General features: G+C 46.9%; 1 protein-coding gene across 2 annotated transcripts in view; it reads right to left on the reverse strand.

The window, feature by feature from the left end:
• Positions 1 to 4570: 4570 nt before the first annotated feature.
• Positions 4571 to 21570, reverse strand: part of Dhx35 (DEAH-box helicase 35) — a 70689-nt gene continuing 53689 nt past the window's right edge. The window contains exons 17-24 of one of the 2 annotated variants that reach the window (XM_028786570.1): positions 21451 to 21528; positions 20023 to 20152; positions 17251 to 17332; positions 14723 to 14794; positions 12573 to 12684; positions 7904 to 8023; positions 7557 to 7696; positions 6239 to 6251 (exon numbers count right to left, since the gene is read on the reverse strand). In XM_028786570.1, coding sequence (XP_028642403.1) covers positions 7979 to 8023; positions 12573 to 12684; positions 14723 to 14794; positions 17251 to 17332; positions 20023 to 20152; positions 21451 to 21528 — 519 coding nt within the window. In that variant the 3' untranslated portion in view covers positions 6239 to 6251; positions 7557 to 7696; positions 7904 to 7978. Of the gene's footprint in view, positions 8024 to 12572; positions 12685 to 14722; positions 14795 to 17250; positions 17333 to 20022; positions 20153 to 21450; positions 21529 to 21570 lie in introns of both variants that reach the window. The other variant, XM_028786571.1, reaches the window with a different exon arrangement.

Genomic DNA, 21570 nt, shown 5'->3' on the forward strand with positions numbered 1-21570 from the left:
TGTCTCTGGACATTTTCTGCCAGTGTGTCACTCTGACCTGGAAGAGTCTTCAGAGGTCATGGCTGTTGCACAAAATTGTGCTTTCACATCAGCATATGCTTGGCTTGTGCAGCCTGACATCCCAAGAATGAGACAAGGAATTACCCAGAAGGCTATGCTTCAGCTCAGGGATGGTTAGCCAGGGGTGACACCACCTCCAGAACAGCAGATATCTTCAAGTGGCCTATGGTTCCAGGCCTAGTGTCTTACATCAGCTTGATAACCAATCACGATTGCTGCCCTACACTGTACCCCAAAACTTAGAAGCACTAACATTTAGTCATCGTCATAGATGGTCAGGAATTAGACAGAGGCAATAGGATGGGTGTGCCCCTGCCTGAGGGCCAATTGAGCTGGGTTTGAAAAGACTGGGTGGGACCCACTTCCACAGTGACATTCTCGCTCCTGGGCAGGAAAGCATGGTTGAGGTTGAGATCTTCTGAGGCCGGTCTTGCCAACATCCTAGTATTATACTACTGGCTGGCTCAGGGGTGACTTGGTGTCCCAGCAATGACCTTTTGTGGCCCAGTCACATGACATCACTTCACATTTCTCCATGAATCAAAACAGTCACAAGCCTGTGACCCAGAGAAGGGTAATAGACCGACTCTGGCTCTTCATGGGAAGACTACTGTGGAGTCTGCAGCTGTTCTTCAAAACACAGCACTCATAGGCACCAGTGCAGTTCTCCATGCTGGCCTTGTGGCCTGAACAAGACGGTTTCTGAAACGTGTGCCCAGTTCCTTCCAAGCCCTGATGCTCCCTCCCGGAGCTCAGAAGTGGTCCCTCTGTGCCTGCAGAGGAAAAGGTGACCGAGAAGAATTGTCCTGGACCAGAAGTAACAGTGGATGGCTGGGGGGTGCCATAGAGGGGAGATGGGAGATGCCTGAAGTGACAACATGGTTTGACTTACTTGGCCCCAGCTTCTTGCATGTATGTGCATGTGGGGGGGCTCACATGAAGGGCAGAGGGCAGAACGCTGTCCACCTCCTTAGAGACTGTCTCTCGTGAGCCTGGAGCTAAGCAATTAGGACAGATTGGCTGGCCAGTGAGCCCTGGTGTTTGTACTACATACCTCGCATTTTCACACACACACACACACACACGTACACACACACACACACACACACACGTACACACGTACACACGTACACACACACACACAGGTTCTGGGGGTAAACTCAGGGCCTCACATTAACATGCTCCTATTCCTAAATCTGAGTACTTACAAGCAAGGGAGGAGTGACAAGCATGAACGCAATGAAGGGGAAATAGTTCCTTATCTGCCGCTGTACCTCCATATCGGTCGACTCTGTCAGATTGCCAGAAAGGGGATCAAAACTTGTGAGACAAGTAGTGACTTCTACTGGCCAGCAGAGGGCAACACAATGCTGCTCTGCAGTATCAGAAGCTAAGCTACTGGACGGATGGAAGCTGGGGTGGGATTAGAACCTCCACAGCCCTGGGAAGGATGGGCTGCAGCCTGATCCAGCATGTGAGTGCCACGGGGGTGGGAGTTGTATTTCTCTGGCCTACTACACAGGAACATTTTATCTGAATGCCAGGATGAGTGCTCTGTCTCTCTGTCTCTGTCTCTCTTCGTTTTTCTGTGTGTGTGTGTATGTGTGTGTGTGTGTGTTATATTACCATATCCCATATACAAGCACTTATCTCTGTCTCTCTTCGTTTTTCTCTGTCTCTGTGTGTGTGTGTGTTACATTACCATATCCCATATACAAGCACTTAGTATGTAAAGTATTCATGTGTCTGACCAGATAGAGTTTAAGGTTATCTACATACCAGGCTTGTTCCTGGGGCCTTAAGAGTAATACGTCTGTGTGAGCATGTCCTGAGGCTACCTACCACTTGCCCATGGTGACCAGTAGCCCCACTTGGAAGTACTCCCCACAAAAGATCTATTGTCATAATAGCATGGACACGAGACCCCAGGGCCCCTGGGAACCCCTCCCAGACATATTCCTCTCTCTGCTCAGCCTGTTATCTTTCAGGCCATCTGGACGGCCCATCATTGCATTTGATACTTTCCTGGATGTTTTTATCTCTATTATTTAAAGTCCTCCTTGGAGGAGACCTGGGGACCCAAAGATCCTGGCACCAGGGAGTCTGGCTTAGGTAATGGAGGAGGGACAGCGGTAACCTTCTAGGACACAGTCGGACTTAAAAGGTAGCAGGGAGTCTTGCCTACTGAGCAAACTCAGGGACAGGGCTTCTAGAACTCAATGCAGCACCAGTGTAAAGGAAGAAGGAAAGGTTAATACTGACTGCCATCCTCACTTGACAGATAGGAACCTGACCCAAAGATAAACAATGTAGGGCCAAGGTTTACAAAGTAACTGTCTGGGACTTAAACTCAGGACTTCTGAACACTGCTACTCTCTTTGCTGGGATAAAATACTGAACAAAAGCAACTTAGGGAACACTTGACTCACAGCCCATGGGGTAAAGGCATGCTGGTGGGAGCAAGACGCATCCTGTCAGGAAATAGAGAGATGAACATTTGTGCTTAGCCCCTTTCTCCTTCTTATTCAGCCTGGAACTCTGGTCCACGGTATGGTCCCACTGTCATTCAGGGTTGTCCTTTTTACCTCAGTTAAACTCTTCTGAAAACACTTGCACAGCCATAAGGCATGCCATGTGATTCTCAGTCTTGTCAAGCTGACCATGACCTAGGCATGGGACAGACAATACTCAATTTATTACAAAATTCTGTAAAAACCTAATCCACAGGACAAAAAGTAGAACCACAGCACCAGAAACAGGGCACCATGTTGGGAAGGGGGGGTGTGCTGACTACAAAGATCACCAAGGAATGTTTTAGGTACCTGAGTCTTACAACCAGTGGCAGTGCGCTGTCAAAACTCAGTGGCTACCCAACGAAATGAGTGTTTCTTATTTGTAACTTATTTCTCATTAAAAGTTAGGGCTTGGGACCAACAAAACAAAGATCTGGGTGTCTATGCGGGTTTAAAGCATCACTTCCATCTTGAAGCTACCATCCATTTTATTGCCTCCTGTTTGGTAACATCTCGAGAGAAACTGGGTCCGCAAAAGCCCCACAAGCTCCCATTAGTGCCAGCAATCTGTTTACTCGTGAACACGACAAAGGCTTTTCCCAGGAGTTTGCTCCTACCCAGAGGTTAATGCCAGCCCTGCTGCTGTTGTTGGCTTTCAGACTACAGATGGAAACTAACTCCACCCTAGGTGCAGACAAAAAAAAAGGGGGGGGGGGTATCTGAGAAACACTGTAACTGTGTTGTGCCTGTAAACACTGCCAGCTCTTCCATTCACCATAGATGCAACTCCTGCCAAACTGAACAGTGATTCAGGAGCAGACAGACCACCAACGCCAATCCCATGATCTCCTAGCACAGAGGTCAGAAGGAATGTGTGTCCCAAATGCTAGTCACCTTCCAGATGAGCAGGGGCAGGGGGCTGTACTCACAGGCAAGTGCATGTGAGCCCACATGGACAGCTGTCTGTACACAGCCCATAAACCCTAACAATCTTTCTGTCTCCACCCAGCACAGCACTGGGGTTACAGGCCTGTGTGCAGCATGCCTAGCTTTTTATGTGAGTGCTGGGATCTAAGCACAGTGCTTACCCAGTGAGCCATTTCTCCAGCCCCAAGAGGCTCCCCCTTCCACACATTTGTTTGGTCTTTGCATTCCTTTCACCAGACTAAGTTATCCTTGCTTTGTCCCTTCTACAGTCTCAGCACTGCCTCTGATGGGCCTGTGTTCTGTCTGTCACATCTGTCTCTCACCTTTTCCTCTCAGCTGTTTCCAAGGCTTTTACTGTATGCAGCGTGAAAGTGTTGTACTTCACAGCACACCTCGGTGTCATCCTCTATATTGCCCTTGCACACCCTCTCCCATCCACCCAGTCACTCTGGGGGGAGCACCCCGCCACACACCTGCTGTAGACTCTGGGAGGATGCGGCAGAAATGCCCCAGAAGTGGATATTCTGGACCGTAGGGCATGCGCTTGCTGTGATGCACTGATTATGTTAGCATCAGCATAGCTTCCTCCGCTCTGCCCACACACAGACTACCAGGACTGCTCACCGACCATGCCAAAGGACGTAATGGCTGTTTTAGCACGACTCTTGGTTGGTTTTCTGGGTCTCCATATCTGTCTGTATGAACTGCTTGCTCAGCCTTTCGACCCCTTTCCTCCTGAGGTCATCTTTCACTGACTTGCAGGAGTGCTTTGTGTGCTCCTGACACCTAACCCTTGGCTGGTGTAACCCCACTGCAGATGCCATCTCCCAGCTCCTGGACCTCCATGCAGGCCCCTGACAACTCCTAAAGCCAGCGCAGCTAAGACAGAAGAGGGGGTAAAGGGAAAATGGGAAGTGAACTGCTAGTTCAAATCCTACATACTAAATGGAACAAAATATCTACAGGGCCATGAAAAACCTATATAGACCCTTTTAATGTTCCAAATAGAAGAAACAGAAAGACCTACCAGCTAAAATAAATGTTACAAAAGAATATTTGTTAAAACAGTATAAAATAAATCTAATAACCATGGTTTTTTTAATTGAAAACTTCATGATACAGAAAATGACAAAGAAGTTTGGGGGGGAAGACAAGGGGGGGAAAGACAGAAGCCCAAGGGGCGGAGCAGACATTTTACACGTGCCTGAGACTGGACCTTTAAGTAGAGTAATGAGGGCAGGGAGATGGCTCAGAAGGTAAACATGTTTGCCCTCAAAGTGTGAGGACTGGGTTCAGATCCTTAGAACCCACATAAAGCTGCCAGGGTACTGTGCATCAGTAATCCAGCACTCCCACAGGGAGATGAACCTGGGGAATGTGGGGACAGGAGAATCCCCAGAGGCTTGCAGGCCAGCTAGCCTGGCAAGCAAGGTAACATAAGGATCAGCATTCAAGAGTTATCCTCTGACCTCCACATGTGTGCCCTGGTGCACACACATGTACACATAATAAAAATAAACTGAAGAACCAGATTAGAATGGGGGGGGCAATCTTTTAAGTATGCAGAAGGGTGACTATTAAGTTCCTGCCAGCCAATACTTCCCTTAGGGTCCCAGGTGTCCCAATCCCAGGTCCTCAGCAGTGGGCAGGATGCAGACAGGAGCTCTGGCTACCTTTGAGACCAACAATGAGCAGGGCAAATCTACTTGGAGTTCTATCATCTGGTTCACCATGAGCCGGAAGCTGAAGAAAGTCCAGTATGGTACTGAAAAGTGGGAATCTTCAATCTGACCCTGTTGGAAGGACATAGACCCGAGACCAGGTAGCACAAACTTCTCCAGCATGGAGCCAACAGTCCCACGCTGTCCTAGGTCCACTGGAAACCCATCTGCTCAGCACTGGACTACGTTCCAGGAGTAGTGATGCTCAGTGCCATCGCCAGCTGGCCCACGGTCCACAAAGCCCACACCCAGCAGTTTCCAGGCTCTGGGATTTCACTCTGGCTTTGTTTGCATTTGTATTGGTTTTTAATTGCCTGGCTGATGTAAGACTGTTGGCATTTATTTTTCCCCAAGACCATTATAAAATAATACTAAACTACATAAATAAACCACACCCAGCATCACCTGCATCCTACCTCCCTCCTGGTCCACTCCCCAGCTCCTTGTTGACAAGCATCTCATAGCCCACACCACAGACACAGCCCAAGGGCTCAAGCAGCATGTGCTGACGGCCCCACAAACCAGACAGAAGCAGAAAAATCATCCATGGAACAGGACACAGGCCCATGCAGGTCACAAATGGAGATGCATGAAGGTGGCTATGAAGCCACAGTCCCCAGATTCTGTGCCTGTAGATCTCATGACAGTGATGGCGCACTTCCACCCAGAAAGGGCTGTTACGTAGTGCAGCGTGGGACACTAGCTAGAAGGCAGCCCTCCGCTGTCCAGATGGAGAGGAATGGAGCAGACTGGATACTTAAGACCAAACATACCAAGATAGATGTGGCAAAAGAAGGTGGCTTGCTTCTATCTGTCCACCTCCAGAGTGCATGGCCTCCCATTTCAGATCTGTGGCCTCAAATGTGAGGGTCTAGTTCCTCTAGACGTTCTCCCATCCAATATAATACAACACTTAAAAAGTATCAGGCTTTCAGAATACTTGCTTCTCTTGCAGAGGACCTACATCCGGTTCCTAGCATCCACAGGGTAGCTCACAGCCATCAGTTTCAGTGGAGCCCTCTTCTGAACTCTATGGTCGCCAGGCATGCAGATAAACATGCAAGCAAAACAATCCAACACATAAGAAAAAAATAAGTTTTTAAAATAAAAAATAAGAGAAAGAGGCTGGGAGGTAGCTCTGCTGGCAATGTGCTTGCCACACAAGCCAGGCAACCTGAGTTTGAGTCCACAAAGCCATGTAAAAAGCTAGGTACGGTGGTACACACTTGCAATCCTAGTACTGAGGAGGCGGGGGTTGGGGGGACCCTGGAGCTCACTGAATGGCTGAACCCCAGGCCCCAGTGAGAGAGACTTTGTCTCAAAAATAAGGTGGGTCATTTCTGAGAAATGAGCCAAGGTTATCCCCTGGCTCCAAAAGTGTCTCCATATGTGCGCCTATGGTTTGCCAGCACACACCAACGACAAACAGTAATAAAACAGCAGGCAGACCCCAGCTGGTGAGAATTAGAACTCTTCAGTTCTTCCTTTAAACACTGCCCCACACTTTGTTCTAATACAGTCTGAGAGCGTTCAGACACATCATCCTGGGCACCCCACCCCCAGCTGCAGCACAAGGCAGCATCAGGAACTGTAGCCACGGTCAGGCCTCACTTGAAATAATTAACTGGACCATGTTAAAATACAGAGCACAAGATCCACAGACGGGAGAAGCATGTCCTTCAGGTAGAAATATTTACGACATTTAACCGCTCACCACAGCTATTTACATTTATAAAATGGAAATAAAAATGACATAAGTTTGGTGCCAAAAGTGACACATCCAAACTAAGACCAGTACAAAAATAAACTTTCAAGCTACGGTTTTAAAATAAACATCATTGAAAGAGTAAGGGAGAGTCTGTCTTGTCGTGTGCTGTCACTGCAAGGCAACCCTGGTGCAGTGGGAACAGTGCCTGGGGAGCTGCCTGTGTTCTTGCAAGAATGCAAGCAACCGAACAGAGATAAATATACAAGAGTTATATGTTCCTGAGCTACACAAGTTTAGGGCTTCTAAACTGTAGTGAATTCCTGCTAAAGAGAAGCCCCATGGGGTCGAGGCTGATGAACGGTCCCTGGTGCCCAGCTACTGGCACCAGGATGTGGCATCGTGCTCTGAGAGAAAGCTAAGCCCACTTGCAAAGCAAGTGGCTAACAAAGACAGGGCTGTGAGTCCCGAGTGGCCCACCATCACTGCACTAAGTCCCCCACTGCAGACAAGCAGGCACGTGGGCAGAGGGAAGGAAGAAGCTGCTGCATCTGGAAGCCCCCGTGCCTCACACGCCTTTGGTGATCTTGATGGAAATGCCCAGCATTTCCTTGTATACTTAACACACACAGCAGCAGTCGATCTCAGCAGTCAAAAACTGTGGCCACAGCAGGCAGGATGCAGGAGGCCAGGAGAGCCCTGTCTACACAGGTCTGCAGCCTTCAGCAGCTCACTTTCCTCACCACAGAGCTGGACCAGGACTGTACCTGCTGGAGTAGCATGCCAGCTGCTGAGAGTGAGAACTGAGCCCAGAGCACAGCCCAGCCAACTCCTGCTTGGCCTACGCGCAGTGCTGCAGAACGCTGGCTATGCTCAGGCTCCTCTGGGGCCCAGTGAGGATGGCAAATGCTGAGGGGAGCAGAAAGGGGGGCTAATAAGCAGGGTGCAGCCCACAGCAGAGTGTCTGCCTGTTCCACCTGAGCTGGTGCCAGAGACAACATGAAGGAAGGATGCCACACTCTGCATCCCTGTAGCCTCTTCCTGAGCTCCACTCACTGGTCCTGGACCTTGGCCCTTTTGGCTTTCAGAGACAGGTGCTGCAAGAAAAAAGAAAACATCACTGGTGTGATGAGACAGGGAAAGCAGACTCCAGCCAAGCTCCCACAAGTCAAATCTCCTGCCTGGCTCACACCTTCCCAAGGCAGGCTATGCCCCAAACTGCAGAAGAGACAAGCAAAAATACACATGAAGCCTCCTTATACCACCATGGGCATCAGTTGACAGATTGAGAGATAAAAATTCTTTATCAAAAAGCCAAATCACTACAAGTTTTCAAATAAGTATTTATATGAACATAACTTCTAGTCAGGGGCCTTTTCTCACCAACTGAGGGGTGCTGACGTCTAGCAATAATGTGATCCATGGAGGCACAGACCCAAAGCTGAGCCAAGACAGCACTCAGGAACTCTTCCCAAGGGGATGCTGCACCCCCAACCACTAGTGCCCAAGACCCATGTCCTAGCAAATCTACAAGACCTCATAGTTCCCCAGAGAACTGCCAGCCCTGAAAGAAAACAGCACACCACCAATGACAGCATGCCCTGACAGAGTGACAGGCCCAGGTCTGAGGAAATAGCAGACTCCAGGCTTTCTACACACTTGTGCCTGGGAGAAGCAAGCATAGGTCTTCACACAGTGAGTCAGGTATCACTCTCCCTGATCACAACGGTCTTTCTGAGGCAAATCTGTGCGTTTGCTGCTTCTCTGGATTCTTTCCTCTCTGTTCTTTATCAGACACAACTCTAAACTAATCCTGGACATGTGTAGCCTTATCCAGGATGGGCGATGACAGCATCTGCCTGTGAGCCAGTTCTGGTACACTTCAGTGGAAAGAACACTGAGTATAAACAAAGTTGACTTTGAGCCATTCCAGGCCTCTACAGTGTGAAAGCAACTTTGAAAAACAAGTGATGGAAAGTCACTGGAGGTGCAGGAGGAGCATGCTGACACCTGAGGCTGAGCTGCTTCCAGCACAGCAGACCTGCCCTGCATGGGCAGCCCCTGGGAACCTGGAGAATCCCTGAGGAAGCAGCTCTACCTCCAGACCTCAATCAGAAAAGATGACAAGCTGTTGTGAAGAAGCTTCCGAGACCCCGTCATACAGCAAGGCTGTCGTTCTGGACGGTTTCTAAAGGCCCCAGCTCTTCCCAACAGTGTTGGCGATGGGCTAAAAGGCAGAAGTCTGAGAGAAGAGACAGATCACTGACCCTGTCATTTTCCTGCACATTCTGACACAATCTGCCCCTTAACCTAAATAAACTAATTTTGAGCTGAGACGGAAAAGTAACTCAGTTTGTCAGCCATTTCTACTCTCTGGGAGTCTCAAAGAACCCAGGACACTGCTGGGCTGTGCCTAACTGCAGGCGCCCTGCTATCCACTCACTGCCTGCCTTTCTCACTTCCTCTGACCTCTGGGGTAGGCTCCACCTTATGGGCTCAAACAAACCTCCTGCCTCAGTTCCTCTAGTAGTTGGACCTAAAGAGCACAGCAGCAGGACCGGCTCAACTCTTCCAAATTTTACACGAAGCAATCGGACCAATCTCAGCTTGAACTCCCTGTGCAGCCCAGTCGCCCTGATGGAGAAATGGAACTCAGATTTCCCCTGTGCTATAAACACCAGCTGGACTAAAACATCTGAAACAACTCGTAGCAAACAACTGGAAAACAAAGAAGACAGGACAGGACTCACAGTCTTTCTTTCTCCTTTTCTTTTGGGTGCTAGGGTCTGAACACAAAGCTAAGCATGTGTTCCGACACATACTGGTATCCAAACACACAGGCAGAGTCCCTGAAGAAAGCAACACAGGGGAGTGTCTGTTTTGGCTAGTCTCTGTCCTCAACTTGACTACACCTAGAATGAACTAAAACCAAGCAGTTCCTCATGGAACTAAACATCTGTGAGGGATTTTTCTTAATTAAATCATTTGCAATGGAAAGACCCACTTTTAATCTGATCTTCTGAGGTGGGACAATCCACCTTTAATCTGGGCCACACTGCTGGCAGCTATAGAAAGGACATGGAAGGGGGAAGCCTGCTCCTTTTGCCTGCTTGCTCTTGCTCTAGCTGACAAGTCCATTTCTTCACTGGCATTTGAGCCGACTTCTTCAGGATCCTGGCATATATTAAGCTGAGATATCCAGCCTTGTGGACTGAGCAACTACTGGATTCTTGGACCTTCTGTTGGTAGACAGCCATTGCTATACTAGCTGGACCACAGTCTGTAAGCCATTCTAATAAATTCCTTTTAGATAGATAGACAGGCAGGCAGGCAGGGAGACAGACATAGACACACACTGATTCATTCATTCACTCAATCAGTCCTGTCCCTCTAGAGAACCCTAAGTAACACATTGTCACATACATCCCAGGTCTCTCCCTAACTCTCCAAACTCTCACACAGGGAAGTAAATTCTTAATAGGAAACAACACAGGAGAGAAGAGGGTTTGGGGTTGCTGAGAAATGCATAAAATAGGGCATTAGAGCGGACATTACATAAAGCTATGCCAGTATCTGAAATGTGTAGACCAAGGCTTCCTAAGAATGGCAGAGAGCCATTATTGAAGGTATATGCTGGAGGTCTGCACACAGCTGGACAGTGGAGTGCTCATGGACCAGTGCACAGACATCACCAAGAGTCCTAGACATTTGATCAGACATTAAAAAAGAAGAAGAAAAGAAAAAGATTATACCTTACATGTCTGGCTAATACCTGCCCCATTAAAGACTAAGATAAAGGCTCAGCAGAATCCAGTTATGTGCCTATAAACTAACTGGCAGGAAAAAAATTGACATCATCTATAAAAAGAAATTTGAGATTCTATTAACATAATACCTATAATAACTAACATAAAACATAGACACAAAACTACTAGACAAGAAAAGCTTGTGTCTGGTTATGAGACGAGCCAAAATCCAATCAAGCCCTGAAGTGACAGCAATGCTGGGCTGAATGGCTTCTAAAATGTGTGTGTGTGTGTGTGTGTGTGTGTGTTCAAAGATCTGAAAATAAAGGTAGGCGTCCTGAGTGAACATGAGGCAGAGAGAAATCAAATACAAGAACAGAAATGTGACATGCCCAGGATCCCTCAGAAGGCTTAACAGCCAACAGAGCCCTGCAGAATCAACCAGTAATCCTGAAAAACTGTCCAAGAGAAGTTCAGGAAAAAACATCAGAGCCTTTGTGATGACTAAGACACAAACAAGTGCTGGATAGAGCATGTGTGTGACTGGAGCTTCAGAAGGCCAAGATTAGAGCAGAAAAAATATAGATTTAAAGGAAAAACCCCACATTCACCTAACATGACTATAAACATCTGCTTACAGATCTAGAAAGTTTGGTTAACCCTCAGAAGGAGACACATGAAGAAAAGTATCACATAGGTCAAATGGCTGGAAAAGGGAAAACCACACCTAAAGAGCACCTACAAGGGTGAAACAAGACCCACTGCAAACACAGGACGGCCAGAAGATGGCCGCTGGCTGCTCAGAGACACTGCGCACCAGATGCAAGAGATGAGAAACAGCAACAAAACTCACTCAGGGAAGAATTCCACGGAGGAAAACTCTCCTTCAACAAGCAGAGAGGATGCTCCACACTGAAGACACGCTAAAGGCAGGGATCCACACAGCCAGAAGGCAAAAGAAACGCTTTACTTTGTAGTCTGTGGAAGACACACTAACTGCTCAAGAACAATAACCACATACTGCCAAGTATAGTATAAACGTGCAGAAATAAGATACTGACCAGCAAAGCACAAAAAAAGATTTGGTAAAAAACCAGTAACCTGGTGTCGGTTTCCTACAGCACAGCTAAGCAGTGTGACACCAACTCACGATCAACCACGGGTTGTCAAAGACCATTAAGGAATAAAATACAGTACTTAAAAGTAAATTCATTAATTTGAAAAGCAGTAAAGTAAGTTTTTTAAAGCAACAAAGATTAAAACGGACTAACAACAAATAATTACATGCTTACAGTCGTCGGTATTCACTATGTACAACTTCCAGCCCCACCCACACATATACTAATAATTACACTAAAAAACTTACCGTTGCAATTCACTCAATCTCTTAAGTTAATTCATTGATGAAATGAATTAATTAGAGCACAGTGCAGACTGAACAGTCAGTCCGTGGCACACACCCGGCCGGGCAGCCTGCGGCCCCAGTTTACCTGCCAGTCTTTCAAGCATGATCGGCCATCTTTGAATTAAGTCATGTCAGACGGATGCATGGACTTTGGGGCACTGAATCAACCATTTTTACAAAAATGAAAAACAGAAACCTTAAATCCAAAGTGCACTGGCCTGTGGGGGAGCATGTCTCGGACTACACAGTGGGTTTCAACCCCCTTGGGCCTTTTCTTACAGGGTTGCAGGAGCTGTTTTTACCTGCACTTCCCTAGGAAGGCAAGGAAGGTGGTTTCACCAAGAGATTCTGGGGTACAGTAATAAGTTTACCTCCCTGTGTACGGGGTGCTGGAGGGAGCTGGGAATGCTTAAGGGTACTATTGAAGAACACACATAGACTTAAGACTATGAAGACACTGCTGTTTGTCTGGGGCCATGTTCTATCCATTCCTACCGTTCCTTGTTGATAAAAGTGGGGAGCCAGCTCCAGCAGCCACGCAGATTCTATGGCAGTCACATCTCGCATGTAATACTTGGAGGTCTGTATAACTTCATTGTAGATAACCCTGAAACAGAGAATACACATGAGACACACAATGACAAGGCCCACAAGCCGTCTCTGTCCTCACCACGCAGGCGTGTTCCATCGTGTGTGCAGCTCTACACACAGGCACTGTGGCTGCTCACACTAAACCAAGCGGTAGGTCAGTGTGTCTCAGAGGCCACTCAACATCCTTTGTGATTTCCACGGCTCTCCAGGTATCCACAAAGAACCTTTCTAGATCACAGCCTGCACTTACAGAACTCTGACTAGAACTTGAAAGACTTAGTTACAAAGTACAGAAGTGGACTTAAAGGCTTGCTGTTCTGAAAGTTACTGGAAATGACTATAAAGACATAAACAAGAACTGTCCAGAGCGACAAAAAGTATTTTAAATATAGTTTGGCGTGGAGCTTGCAGGTCTGTCAAAACATACCTTCACTGTACATAATTACATCTTAAAGAGGAAAAAAATATATATATATATACCAAAGTGTGTTACTAGGACCAACCAAGTAACAAACCAAAGAGCAAGGAACATGTTTTCAAAGCCCTGGACTCAGGAATTCATAGAGTAAACACTAGTTTCTGAACTATGGGAAGAATTTTATATAAATACAAAAGCCACACAGTTTGTCTCAAACACCAGTAAAGGCATCTGAGCTGGTGGAAGGAAGAGGCAGGGCTTGGGGGTTCAACTCTAACACAGGAAGGGAGGGAAGAAACGAGGGAGGGAAGGTGTGGACAGGAGAGAAGTTGGGAGTGGGATGGAGGGAAACGGGAGATGGAGAGAGGGAAAGGGGCACACTGAAGCCTGGCTGGTCCCTTCTGGACTTCTACATTCTCATAGCAGCATAGAAACCATTGTAAAGCTAGCACCTCTGCCACATTCCACCTAGGAAGCTTCTAGGTCTGACTGGTCACAGCTTGGTCAACTGCAATACATCAGAAACACTACCAGGACTTGTTTAAACAGTTTTCTCTGCCTCGGCCTCACCCCAGTTCTGAGTGAGGAGGGCTGGGTAAGATCCAAGAACCTGCATTTGCAGCATGGTTCTGGATGCTGCTGCTGCCTGCAGAGCAGGGTACAAGGTCCCGACACTGGTGCTCCCAAGCTGTCCTTCCCACAGCTCACCACACACTCCTGTCTCAGCTCCTAAAGAGCCAAGTGTTGCTGTCTTTAAATTTTCTAATCCTTTGTCAATCTGTATTTTTGTAAAATACAATATAAATAAATTAGAAATCAGAAACAAACACAAACTACAAGATGAACTTAGCACAGATCTGGGAAGGTCTATCTGTGTGTGACTTGTGAAAACACCGTAAAATATCTGTACTGTCTCCTGCTACTGCACTTGTCTCACCAGCATCCCAGCCAGCACTGCAGATGGAACCACACCCTGGTCACCTCATTCCCAGTCCCCCAAGCCAGGTGCCTCCCTCATGTTGCCACAGCTATGCTACCCTATTTCCCAGGTGTGGATGTCTTTCAGTCCTGCCTAAAACATGCCAGTCACCAGGTCCAGAGCAAGGGTTAGCTTCTCCATGAGAATCTGTATAGCCTGGCTTCCTGGCATGTACAGCAATGCGCACACTGCAATACCACAGCCCTTTCTTTAGAAAAGCTTCTCCTACAGGACCTCAATCTATTCGCCTGTTAAGACTACAGCTGGGTTCTAAGTCATCTCTGCACACTGTACCTGCTACAGTCGGTCTTCAGTCTGTGGTGACAGTGAGCACCTTTGTTGTTTCTTGACACATCTTTTATTTTAGCAGGAGTTGCCCCCCAACCCACAATCCCTCTGTCACTAACAAAAGTACTTTGTTGGGAGGACAGGTGAGGAAGTACTCATCAATTTGCTGAAGGAGATTTTTGAAAAGAATATTTTACTGAGCACAGTGGCTGGAGGACTGTCTACCTTTAGGGGACCCTAGACAAGAGTACAAACCCTGCCATCCCAGCACATCAAAGTCAGCACAGCGGAGGAGCACCTGTACTGCAAGCCTCGGCCAGGCTCCAAGACAAGATGAGCAGGGCCAAGCTCAGTGGGGGAGGGGCTTACCAGCGGGGTGGCTTCTCTGCGTACAGGACTGAGGCAGGGTGGATGTGCAGCTCGTGGTCATCACGGATAGTCCTTGTGAGACACAAGAATTCTGTGTGAAGCACACTGTATGCACTTACTGTAAGAACTTGTAATGCTGAACACATTTAAGTATTTTCCCACGATGTGTTACAACCTGCTCCCCCAAACGTATGAAGACAGAATTTTATGTGGACAAGACACTACTCTATAGAGCAGTGGTTCTCAACCTTCCTCAGCCTACAATCCTCCAACACAGTTCCTCATGCTGTGCTGACCCTCAACCATAAAAATTATTTTTGTTCCTACTTCATAACTGTAATTTTGCTACTGTTATGAACCATAATGTAAATATCTGATATGCAGGATATCTGATATGTGACTCCTGTGAAAGGGTTGTTAGACCCCTAAAGGGGTCACAACTCACAGGCTGAGAGCCACTTTTCTAGACACACCTCTACCACCACTACCATCTTAGAAGCCAAGAATAAATCATGCAAAATAAGGAACCAGGCCAGCACAGGGGGCATAAATGTAATGTCAGCTATCTCAGGTTCAGGTTGGGGCCAATTCGGGCAAGACCTGTCTCCTGCCAAAACAACGAAGTGTGTGTGAGGTTTAGCTCAGCAACACAGAGCTTGCCTGGCATGTGCAAAGCCTGGACGTAATCCTCAGTGTGGGAGGGGGAGCAAATGTGGACACTTAGACCCCACAGGAAGAGAGTGAGCTAGCCACACTTATGTCTATCTTCTATAGATCCCCTTTCAAAATAATCCCTTTACAACAGAAACGCTGAGTTTTAACAGACTTCCCTACTACCCAGTTAGACACTAAACACTAAGGACCCTAAGGAGCTAAGACTGAACCCAGCCAGCTCACACAGGCCAGTTCCTGTAGAATACTTATTTCTAATTCCAAATTATATTTGGTTCAATCTGATTCAAAAGTGACAAAGTAGACAGTCAGATACTTATATGAACAGCTTCTAAATGTTAGCAGACTGGAATGTCACTTACTGAGTACACATGGTCATTTCACATGGGGCTCTGTATCAGGCTCTTCGCCTCACCCTAAGACAGCCTCTGGGGTCTGTCAGATGATAGTGGGCTGACAATAAATCCACTTCAAAGGAATGACTGACCTGGAATCTCCAGTGGAGTACCTTTTGTTGAGGATGCCCATGAAAGTGTTGTAGGCTAGCCACACAGAAATAGTTGACACTTATCAAGAAAGAGGGACAATCAAAGCGATGAGAGGGAGGATCACTGGGGAGGAGCTCAGCCTCGTAGGAGTGGGGCTTGTGTGATGGGCAAGAGCATCATGGGAGTCATGACTGCAGAGTGTGGTCTGGAGTGACAATGCGCACCACAGAGAGGTCATAGGCTATGCTGCCAAGTTCACAGTGTCACACCGGGAAGATGGGGGGGGAAATGGCTGCCAAAATTAAAACCTCTCAGTGGGGGATGGAGAGATGGCTCAGAAATTAAGAGCACTGCTTATCTTCCAAGAGACCAGAGTTTAATTCCCAGTAGTCAAATGGTGGCTCATATGTAACTCTAGTCATAGAGGATTTGACACCCTCTGGCCTCTATGGGCACCAAGCACACATATGATACACAAACATACATGTAGACAAAACATACATACACACACACACACACACACACATTTTTTCCCCTTAATGCTCAGTAGGTTCTGTAGTGTCTAGAAAAAGGAATCTGAGCTGGTCTCAAATAACAAATAACAACATTTTTGTTAGAGGGGGAAGCTAACTGCAAAATAATATATGGAAGAAATACAAAGGGGAGATAGAAGAAAGCCTTTAGATTGTTCCCTTGCTAAAGACAAAAAGGTGGCTAGTCTTGGTGACAGAAACCTGTAATCTCAACTCCTGAGGATGGGGGGAACTGAGGCAGGGGGATCACAAGTTCCAGGCCAACCACAGTGAGAAGGAAGAGCTCAGGAAGAAAAAGAAAACTTAGCAGAGCTAGGGTGAAGTCTAGTGGTAGAGCACTTGTCAGGCCCTGGGCTCCACCCTGAGAAATGGGTGCAAGGACAGCTACACCTTAAATAGGTGCAGAAGTTACAAGACCACAGTAAGCCAGAGGGACAGAAGAAACAAACTCAAAGTAGCAAACAATTCCAAGAACCGGGATATTTAGCCTGGAGAAAAGTGGACTAAACTATGCTGTAGTTCTTACAGTATAAACTACTGTTGGCATCCTACAGAAATGGAGGACAAAGAATAACCCATTGGGAAAAGTGGCTTCTCAGTTAACGGCTACTCCCACACTGCCATGTAGATCTGTCACTGTCATCCAAACACCATCACTGTGTAGAGATGCTCTGAGCAGTAAGACTCGCAGAGAGCAAAGGAACTGCAGAGAGCAGGGCAGCCAGCCTCACTCAGCTTTGGAAGGAGGCATGATGCAAGTTAAAAGCTGCTCGGTTTCCATCTCTGCACTGCATCTTTCTGTCCCCGTCACCAAGCCACCTCAGAGTCTCCTTACCTATACGCTCCAGTGGAGTGAAACCGTGCTGCATTTGCAAAAAACCCTGACACGATACACCTCAGGACTGGATCCGGATCACCTACACAAGGCAGCAACAGATGCCTGGTGAGACCCAGCACTGGCCCCATCCCACGCTCCACATGCCAAGGCCTGGGCTGTGATGCACAAGATCCAGGCCCAGCTCCCCTCCCCCTCCCAACCCACCTAAAGCCATCTCTGAACACAGCCCTGTGCTTCCCATGTCTGATGACTGCCCAGCATCCAAGGGGGCATCCTCCCCCAGCAGTGGCTAAGGACAAGGCAGGTCTGTCCCTGTAACTAGGGCCTCTTCAACCCCAGGCCACAGAGGACTGGACCCAAGAAGCTGCCCCACCGATGGCTGGTGAGCTCAGAGCACTGTAGAAATGCCTTCTTCCCCTAAGACACATGCCATGAAAGCACACTGCCCGTCTCTGGTTGTCAGCTAGTGGGCAATTCTCTACCACTTCCAAACATTCTGTTCCTTTTTTAACTGACATTTCTACTGTTACAGCGAACACAGCTTTCATGAATAAAGCATCTCCAGTCACTAGCTCATAGCATGAGATACATTCTAAATTATCATGCAGGGGATAATTATGTTTTAATGGCTAAAAATGCCCCTACTTCACCAATTCTGAGCCATTTAACTCGCTCGAGTCAAGACACAGTCACAATAACAGCCATTCTCTTCTCAGTGAAACACAATTATGGATACCCATCTTAGCTCTGGTGAAGTACAGCACAGGGCAAACATGTCCCTATGGGTGGGAGCCTTACAGGATTCTCAACAATATATAAAAAATCATTTCATTCAATTCTTTCTAGCAGATTTTGGTCAAAGAGGGGGCTGGGGGGCACTACATTCTTTTATTTTTTATAAATTTAATTACTACTTGGTGAATTTTATATTCTAATCCTTTGATTACCTGTCAAATAGGCTCAATAAAGTCATTTAAAAATACACTTAAGTTTTTAATTACATAACTGCTGAAAACACATCTCACTACTCTCTCTAACCTCCTAGATGCATTTTGATTTGCAGGTAATCGTTTGGTCTGTCTGTCTATCATTGCTGTTCCTAGCAGAGCTGCTAGGCCTCAAGCCTGCACTCTGCCCTCCACCCACCCAGATGCGGCTTCTCTGCAGCTGCTCAGAATCCCATATACAACATGCTTTCTTCTCAGGGGCACTTCATAAACGGTGAAAACTCTTTATTATAATAGTCTGTGACCCTCAACACTCAACTTCATGCCATCTAGTTCCTTAGCACGCCATTCCTCTTATTAGGAAGACTTTTAATCTAACATAGCCCTTCCCTGGGCAGTGAGAGTGATAGGTGAAGGTATCTGCCAGGCGACAGGACTCTTGGCAGACGCTCTCAAGCTGGCAGCCATTCTAAGTGTCCTGTTTCTGCCCATGACACTGACATGGCACCCTGGGCAAGCCCTGCTGATTTCTCCTTCCCTACATTTATTTCTGCTATTTGCCACTGTCTTCCATGGTTACTTCTAAAAGGCCCTCCAGCCTAACAGTTTGTCTGTCTCCATGAAGCCTGAGAGAACCAAGTTTTTGTCATTTTTCAATCACTTGCTCTTAGTATAAAAGCAAAATGAAACAAAACTTCCTGGATCCTGCCTCTCACAGGCTACCTCTAGCCTACTCATTCTTTTCCTTCTATCCATGAGATAAACCTAGCACACATTTCCCAGAATGCTAAGCACGATGAAAATGAACTCATGACACACTGAGAACACTGCCCGGCCTAGCAGACGCTGTCAGCAAATGTCAACAGGCGCTGGGGTACAGCAGGCTTCAAGAGTGCTGAATGAACTCAGTGTGCCACTTCCTAGAAGCCTCCTGGTCTCTGGCCAAGCTGGCTAAAGCTGTATTATCCTGAAGGTCATGTGACTGCTCCAGGACCTCCTGGTTCCTCTGTAAACTAAGGACACCAGCAACCTCATCTCAAACAAAGGAAGAAAAGGAGAGGACGCAGAGACCCTGACATGATACAGCCTACTGTGGACTCCACACATGGCTACCCCAGCCACTGCTGCACGCTAGACCGTCTGGCACAAAGGTGCTCTACCTTACCGTTGGTGAGTGCCTAAGCTAACGCCTGGCAGCGTCTGCTTAATAACACTTGCATCTGAGAAGAAAATGCAATCTTCATGTAATACCTATGAATACCATCCACTTAAAAGTAATTGTTCAGGACTGTCAAGATGATTCAGCAAGTAATTACAGGCAAGCCTTAGGACCTGAGTTTAGTACATGGCAAAAAAAAAAAAAAAGACCCATCTGTGTGCCCACTACACACACACAAACACACACACACACACACACACACACACACACACACACGCTAGCACTTGCAGAAGCAGGAGGATCAGAAGTTTAAAGTCATCCTCAGCTATGTAATAAGTTTGAGGTCTGGGACATGAAACACTACCCCAGAAAAAAAAAAAGTAAATTTTCTGCAACAACCATCATTATATTAGTTATATGTGGAATGATATGGAAGCTAACAATTTTTAAGCATTTTCATGAGCTTTAGAAATTTAGAGGAAGGAGTAACAGCCCACAGAAATAAAAATGGATCTATCCAGAAAGACACCAGCCTTACACTCACCACTGAATGGGTGTATGCAGCTCAGAATGTGAAACTGGCTGCAGGCACATGGCCTCTTAGCAGCCCAACTGGACAGAACAAAGTGGGGGTAAGCCACAGGCGGGACAGGCCACACCCACCTTCACTGGACACCTTGGGCACTTGGAACTTGACGAGGAGCTTTTTCAACTGGTCTCTCACAGTGGCAGCTCTGACAAGACCCTTGTAATTCAGGAAATGCTCCTGACACCACTGCGAGCTCTTGTTGTGCTGCAGAGAGGCCACACAGAGGAGACATTGGCCATGTCAGACACCCACAGCCCAAGCAGTACCATCAACATAACTCCTTTCTCTCCCCCCACTTTCTGGCTTGATGAGACCTGCCCAACCCCCTCTCTAGAGCAGATGGTAACAACCAAGCAATCAGTCTGTTGCTCCACGACCCCACTCTCCACACTACCAAGCAATAAGAACAGAGAGGCAAGCAGAGGCCAATCTAAATACACCACAGCAGCGGGGTCTGATCTGCGGCCCCGTGGCTCTCAGCCACTCTGTTAACTTTCTTTCCCTCTCACCTTATTAAACTATAGGAAGCAATACAACATGTGCAGAAATCATTTTCAAATCCTGATCTGCACTCAAACTAGGATTTTTTTCTACCAATGATGCTTAACTTTCTATTTTCTTAAGCCCAATGATTATGTCTTGTTTTAAATTTTTGCAGAGCAATGTAACTCTAAAATTACATTTTTGGCTATGGTGTAAAGTTTTTCATATAAAATTTTTAAATGTGTTATTAATTAAATGTTTTAAATTAAATGTTTAAGTAACATTTTAAAAATGTAATTCACGGAGGATTTTTCCACAAGGCAACCAGAGACTAGCACAACACAGATCTGTAGATGCGCCCTCTATGTGAAGCTGTGCCTTGGTGACGGCACACTGTGCCTGTATCCTGGATTGTAACTGACTCAGTCTGGACCTCAGTTACTGACTAATCTCCTCAAATCTCTAGTAGAAAAAAACCTTGCTATTTCTCTCTTTTTTAAATGTGCTAAATTACTGAAAATATTATTGAATGATATGAAATATTATTCCCTTTCCATTATATTATGTTTTAAGAGCTTTATATCACTGTTTAACTTTTAAGTGGGAATTTTAGGTTCTGTGACTTGCTCTCAGTCCCACAGAGAGGCTGCCCAGGAGGAGCACGCAAGTTTCACTGACCACGCTCTCAGGAAACCTGGGATGACTCTCAAGAGCCCACAAAGCAGTGGTTCTCAGCCAACCTGGCAGAGAACTTTCCATTCAAATGCTGCCCTTCCTTCTAAACACAGTTAGTGTGGGACACTGGAAGGCCGGGCTATCAGCCACTTGAGAAAAGAAACCCTCCCTTAGCTTCTCCAGCAACTCGAGACTGGAATCTCCAATGGGAGGCTGGTGATCTGCCTAACTGGAAAACAGAGGGGTCTCTTGGCCAGGAATGTGTGAACTACCCTCTGACCTTGTTCCTAGGTCACCAGAGTGGGTGTGATGTGTGGAGGGTCCCCAAGTGTGGCTGAGCTTACTTTGATAAACGCTTCATACACATTGAGCATGGTAAGATGGTCACCCTCTTCCACAGCAAATTTCCGGTGCACTCGAGTCTGTGAAGAATAAAGTTCCATCAGAGGTTGACTTCCATGACC

The sequence above is a fragment of the Grammomys surdaster genome, unplaced genomic scaffold, assembly GCF_004785775.1.
Source record: "Grammomys surdaster isolate TR1022 unplaced genomic scaffold, NIH_TR_1.0 125561, whole genome shotgun sequence".
In the NCBI taxonomy this organism is placed as follows: domain Eukaryota; kingdom Metazoa; phylum Chordata; class Mammalia; order Rodentia; family Muridae; genus Grammomys; species Grammomys surdaster.